At 40.0% G+C, this 6000-nt stretch overlaps 1 protein-coding gene across 4 annotated transcripts in view; it reads left to right on the forward strand.

The window, feature by feature from the left end:
- LOC136428504 (brefeldin A-inhibited guanine nucleotide-exchange protein 1-like) overlaps positions 1-4665 on the forward strand; it is a 35839-nt gene extending 31174 nt beyond the window's left edge. For 2 of the 4 annotated variants that reach the window (XM_066418069.1, XM_066418070.1), the window contains 4 exons: positions 76-162; positions 1506-1644; positions 2454-2571; positions 2756-4665. In XM_066418069.1, the coding sequence (XP_066274166.1) occupies positions 76-162; positions 1506-1644; positions 2454-2571; positions 2756-2905 (494 nt within the window). In that variant the 3' untranslated portion in view covers positions 2906-4665. The remainder of the gene's footprint in view (positions 1-75; positions 163-1505; positions 1645-2453; positions 2572-2755) is intronic. The other 2 variants (XM_066418071.1, XM_066418072.1) reach the window with 1 other exon arrangement.
- The last annotated feature ends 1335 nt before the right edge of the window (positions 4666-6000 follow it).

A 6000-nucleotide genomic window follows, 5' to 3' on the forward strand; every position in this document is an offset into this window, starting at 1 on the left:
TTGAGACCATAACCCCACATTAAATGGTCCCAGATGTACGAGTGAACTGTATGTTTGGTTATTTTCTCCCACCAGTCAGTTTAAGTGGCATGGAAGGACAATTGACCAACCTGTTGGATCTACACTACGACATGAATGAGCGCCCTCCCTGGGAATGTGCTGGTAGTCATGAACACACTCCAGATTTTACCTCCCTCTCGCTTTGTCACGTCGTGGTCACTAAGCACTCGTTTGCATGTTGGGGATATCTAGACTGAACGCAAAAATGTTTGGAAACTTGATTTTGGTCAGTCATATCTCCACAATTACTCTATCAGTTGCATTGTTATATGTATCATTGAAAAGCCAAATACATGGTCAAATATTGATGGGTTGGGCACCAGGGCTACTTATGTGAGTAGGTCACAAAAAAGGAGTCCCAAACTTTCCATTATCATATATCCATGTTTTTTTTAATGATTATTATTATGTGTATTTTTTCCTTTAGAATTACACCTTCTTTGTTATGATCTCACTTGCTGTGGGTGAGTTGCCAAAAAAAGTGGCCAAATTCAGACCTTGTGTTGGTTCGGGGAATTTCTGCACTATTCTTTTGTTTTGTGACACACTTGCATATTCAGCTGTGGCAATCAACATTTGAATGTAGGATCATGACAAATGATGGTATCATTGTAAAGGGCAATAGATAAACGATTTATAACACTATACAATCTATAAAGTAGTAACGGAGATATGACTTCAGGATCAAATTCAAGTTTCCCAACTATTTGTGTTCAGTGTAGATGGGGAAGGATTCTTAAGTAGTCTGTAGGGTGCTTAACAATATTGTGTCCTTGTTTTGCTCACTAACCTATTCCACTCTTTTGGTCAGACTTATTTTCTATGCTGGCTACTTTAAAGTGCTTCTTTAGAATTAGGTTTTCCCTTGATGTGTTATTATTAAAAAAAGAAAGAGGTGTTCAACAATGGATTTGTTACTGGACACTTAAAATGGGTGCTAATTTTGGAGTAAAGGAATATTTTGGTTCAAATTTTCAATGCTGAGTGTGCAGTCAAACCTGTACAAGTGACCATGTCTACATAAGTACCACCTGGCCAATATGACCCCTTTTTGGTGGTCCCTTGAATGACTTTTCCCATTGACACAAGCATGAAGAATACTGTTTATGAGGACGACCTGTCCACAAAGACCAGATTTTAAAGTTCTTATGAGTGGTCTTTTTTGGCAGGCATGACTGTACCTATTTTTTTGCCTCGTATCTAAAACTTTTATTCATTTAAAGACAATTGAAAAGCAAAGGCATCCGATAAAGTGTTGAGAATCATCATAATGGCACCGAACATTAGTCTGGCCATGGATTCTGTATCTCATGATTGTTTCCAGGGTACACTAGTACTGCACCTGGTTTGCATGGTAGTTGGTGGTTGTACCTCACTCACAACAGTGTCATAATGAACACATTTGCCTAACCACAAATGCTGTCATTCCCATGACCTTTCTACAGGGTTCAAGGGCAAGTCCAAACCCAACTTGCTGAAGCAGGAGACCACGAGTCTGGCCTGTTCCCTACGGATCCTGTTCAGAATGTACTATGATGAGAAGAGGAGGGACTTCTGGCCTGCAGTACAGGAGAGACTGCTCAAGTAGGTCAAACTTGATTGAAGGTTTTAGTGTCTAACATCTGCATGTACTGTAATTCTTGATTTGTTAATGGTAACTTAATTCTAGCTACTTTAATGGTCACTAGTCAACTGCTAAAATTTCATCATCGCAAATATTTCATCACTAACATTTAAGACTGATTGATGTTTGTTCCCATCGTTGAAATTAAATGCAGTGAACTACTCCTTTTTCCCTCACCACTAAAATTACCAACCGCAATATGAAATGGATTTTACAGTATTTTGTGTGTTATCTAGCCTGATTGGATCGTGGCCCTCATAGTGATCATACCTTTTGTACCTTTTGGCAAATACCTGTAAGTCGGAGGAATTTGACTCTCCTGATCTGGCTAATGCTATCAACTCACATTTGATTGTTCCAGATTTCAAGCTTATGGTTACCATGGGTTGTTATGTTGTGATTCCAACTGCTCTGTTTTTCTGTTTCACACAAGTTTCAATAGTGACTCCGATGCTGGCCTCTCCTTGGTGTTTAACATCTTTTTTTTTAAAATCAGTTCCCCCGAGGTTAAAGTGTATGTTCACTAACTCTGTTAGCCTGGAGTCCAGCCTTGCTAGCTTTGGCCCGCTCCCCAATATCTGATAGCCGCCAACAAAGGCTGTTAGCTGCTAGCGGATCTTGGGGAGCGGGCCAAAGCTAGCAAGGCTGGACTCCAGGCCCATTACGGCCCTGAGTTTGTGTTACACAGACTACAGGAATGCCAACTTTCAAGTATTCAGGAATATCTGGCATGTGTGTGTTCAATGTATGTTTGTATGTCCATATGTAGTGTATGTGGCGACGCCCTGGACTACTTCCTGCAGCTGGGGTCAGACAGCCACAGGGATGCCTGGACCTCACTCCTCATCCTGTTTCTCACCAGGCTCAACAAGATGGACGAGGACAGGGTAGGGAGATTTCATGGGTCCATCAGAGCTTAAACTAGTATAATAGTTGCTCTGTGATGTTATGATTCTGTAGTCTTAGTCGATGTTTTCATATCATAACAATTTCTGTTGTTAGCCTTGCAATGTATTAAAATTGAAAATGAAATATTGCAATGTTCATATTTTTTTTTCTCTCCCTGTCTAGTTCCGCGTACATGCGGCGAGGTACTACACCCCACTGTGCGATGCCATGGTGTTCGAGCTGAAACCGGAGTTACGCTTTATCATGAGGAAGTTTTTCCAGCGAGTTGCTCCGGCGTTCGGTATCACGCCTAAGACGGAGCCATCCGAGTAGTTAGGAACAAATAGAAGGAAAGGCTTTAATCGTTCAATGATAGCAGAGTTTTTGGCGACGCCTCTGGGGGGGGAGCCTGCTTTCTAGGAAACTTGTGCCATTTGATGCAGACTTAAAGGCAGAGGACCTTTTCAAGTAGTCTTTCTCCTATTCCATAGGGCCTTGCACCACGTTCAAGTTGTCGTTTGATTGATGATAATTGTTTATATAGCAAAATAGCAAAATCACTGAGGTGTTAAAAGGCACTTAGAGAAGATGTAAATATGAGAAAAAGATCATTACCTTGCTAAATGATTTACAATGTGAAATTGAAATCGGTTTAGGTACTTTGTACTATGTTTCCTGTTGATAGAATAGCTCATTGATTGTATAGAGTTCTCAAAGAGCAGACCTTTTTTTGCTGTTCCTTTTTTAAAGTTAGACACATGTTTATCAATTTTTACTATAATATATCAAAACAATATTATGTCCATGAAATCAGATAAGATTGGATTGGACAGAAATCAATTTGATCAACATGTGTCAAACAAAAAGATGGTAACGTTAAAACTAGTCTTCAATTTGAGAATCTCTTGCAAATTACTAGCCTGTCCTTTTGAAGATTATAGTATAGACTATGATAGTATAGTACATCTGATATTTCCTTCCTAGCTCTAGTGAATGTTTATATACAGGATAAACGTGGAAAGGTGATTTTACCAGTTGTGTACATGTATGTTTCAGGTCTTTGTTATGTCAATGGGTTAATTGCTTTATCCTAGGCATTTTGTCCTGGAAATTGTTGTGCAATTTTCACCCCAATGGAATCTGTATAAATTAAGAACACTTAAGCAGTAGAAGTACTAGAATAGAATACAGTAGCTGACAAGTCCACAATGACTAGTGGAAAAATTGCATTTGATTTTTTTTCATGATGTACTGTTTGAATATTTGATCTAAAGGAAGTGAGTTGTGCAACCAAATTAGGTGTGTATCTGTGAGGAAGATATTTCTATGCGAACCGTGATTGTGAGCTTTGGAAAACAGAAGATGCTGGTACAAACTTACTTGCTAATTATGAGTAATACACCTACTAGGTTCACTTTAACTGGAATTTCAAATTGACCGGATGAAATCTGAAGTCCTTTCTGCATGCTCTTTTCAAAAGACTATAGGTAGTGGTGCAGCTACCATTTTTATCCAGAGGTACATTTTACCCATTACTGTATCTGATAATGTAACAAATGTAGTCCACCAATCCCGTAGCTGGAAAAAAACAGGATTTACATCTGTAGCATTTTTAGAACTACTGCTGTCAACAGTAGCAACTCATATACATATGTTCCCAGGCAGTCTTTCTACTGACAGAAACTTTCTGAAGATAGCATGGTCCTTGATTTGTCTTGAGAAATTTAGATAACACACTTAAATGATGTTTTAGAGACACGATTTCGATGATTTTGGTAACCATTGCAGTGCAGTAAGCATGCCTTGCACTAGAGAATGGACAATGTATACTTTTGATTCTGAGAAAGCCAGAACACACTTAGTAATCACAAATAATCCCATTGGTAACTGGACCACACAATACCCTCTTGTTGAAATGGATGACTTTGATATTGATGCTGTTGAGTAACTTGATTTTGAAAATTGGGAGAAATTGTGTATTCTATGATATGCAATACGAGAAATGTACTGGCACAACTTCACTTCACAAATCTAGATCTTGGGTGATTTGTGTAATTTACATTGTACATTTATTAAAAGGAAAACAGAACGTATTGTTCCCAGGGTTTGTGGTTTATTACTGGTGTGTTAACCCGTTTGTGGATGGTGTTCAGCACCAAGGACAGGTGTTTGGCTGTGTGGATGGTGTTCAGCACCAGGCAAAAGTGTGTTTGCTTATGTGTGGGTGGTGTTCAGCACAAGGGACAAGTGTGTTGGACTGTGTGGATGGTGTTCAGCACAAGGGACAAGTGTGTTGGACTGTGTGAATGGTGTTCAGCACCAAGGACAGGTGTTTGGCTGTTTGGATGGTGTTCAGCACCAGGCAAAAATCTGTTTACTTATGTGTGGGTGGTGTTCAGCACAAGGGACAAGTGTGTTGACTTAACAACTGTTAAGCTGATTTCTTGAGCAGGCCATTCCATCACATATTTCATACTAGCGAGAGAAATGTCATGATTGAAGTATGAGGAAAGTAAAAAAAATGACTCGTTTGTTGTATAATCTTATTAATCGTGATATCTTTAGATACAACAATTTTGTAGTATTACTATCACAACAGTATGATAACAAAACTGACAGGCACTTGTTTTGCAGCAATTAGGTTGAAGGTGGACTTGTCAAAAGTCTCTTAACATACCTACAACTGGGTGTAGCCATATTTTCCAATATGGATGTAAGACATGCCCTACGCCAGGATAAGTCAAGAGTTCACAGTTTGTCTTTCCATGGGCCGGAATCCGTGCTTTGGCCTGGGGAAAATACACTTAAAAGTGACCCATTCTATATAGTTTATTATGCAGACAATTTCATTTGGATGGTGTTCAGCACCAAGGACAGGTGTGATCGGCTCTGTGTAGATTGTGTTTAGGGACAGGTGTACTTGCAATTGCCTGTGTGATGATGGTGTTCACCATCAAAGACAAGTGTGTTTGAATATGTGCGGATGGTGTTCAGGGACAGGTGTGTGTGCCTACATGTATAAGTGGTAGGTGTTCAGCACAAGAAACAGGTCTGTTAACCTGTAATACGTGGATGGTGTTCAGTGCTAGTGCCAGGGACAGGTCTGCTTTTCCTGTGTGTGGATGGTGTTTAAGCACCAGGAACAGATCTGTTTTGTCTGTGAGTGGATGGTGTTTAAGCACCAGGAACAGGTCTGTTTTGCCTGTGTGTGGATGGTGTTTAAGCACCAGGAACAGGACTGTTTTGTCTGTGTGTACATGGTGTTTAAGCACCAGGAACAGGTCTGTTTTGCCTGTGAGTGGATGGTGTTTAAGCACCAGGAACAGGAGTGTTTTGTCTGTGTGTGGATGGTGCTTAAGCACCAGGAACAGGTCTGTTTTGCATGTGTGTGGATGGTGATTAAGCACCAGGAACAGGTCTGTTTTGCC

The sequence above is a fragment of the Branchiostoma lanceolatum genome, chromosome 2, assembly GCF_035083965.1.
Source record: "Branchiostoma lanceolatum isolate klBraLanc5 chromosome 2, klBraLanc5.hap2, whole genome shotgun sequence".
Classification (NCBI taxonomy): domain Eukaryota; kingdom Metazoa; phylum Chordata; class Leptocardii; order Amphioxiformes; family Branchiostomatidae; genus Branchiostoma; species Branchiostoma lanceolatum.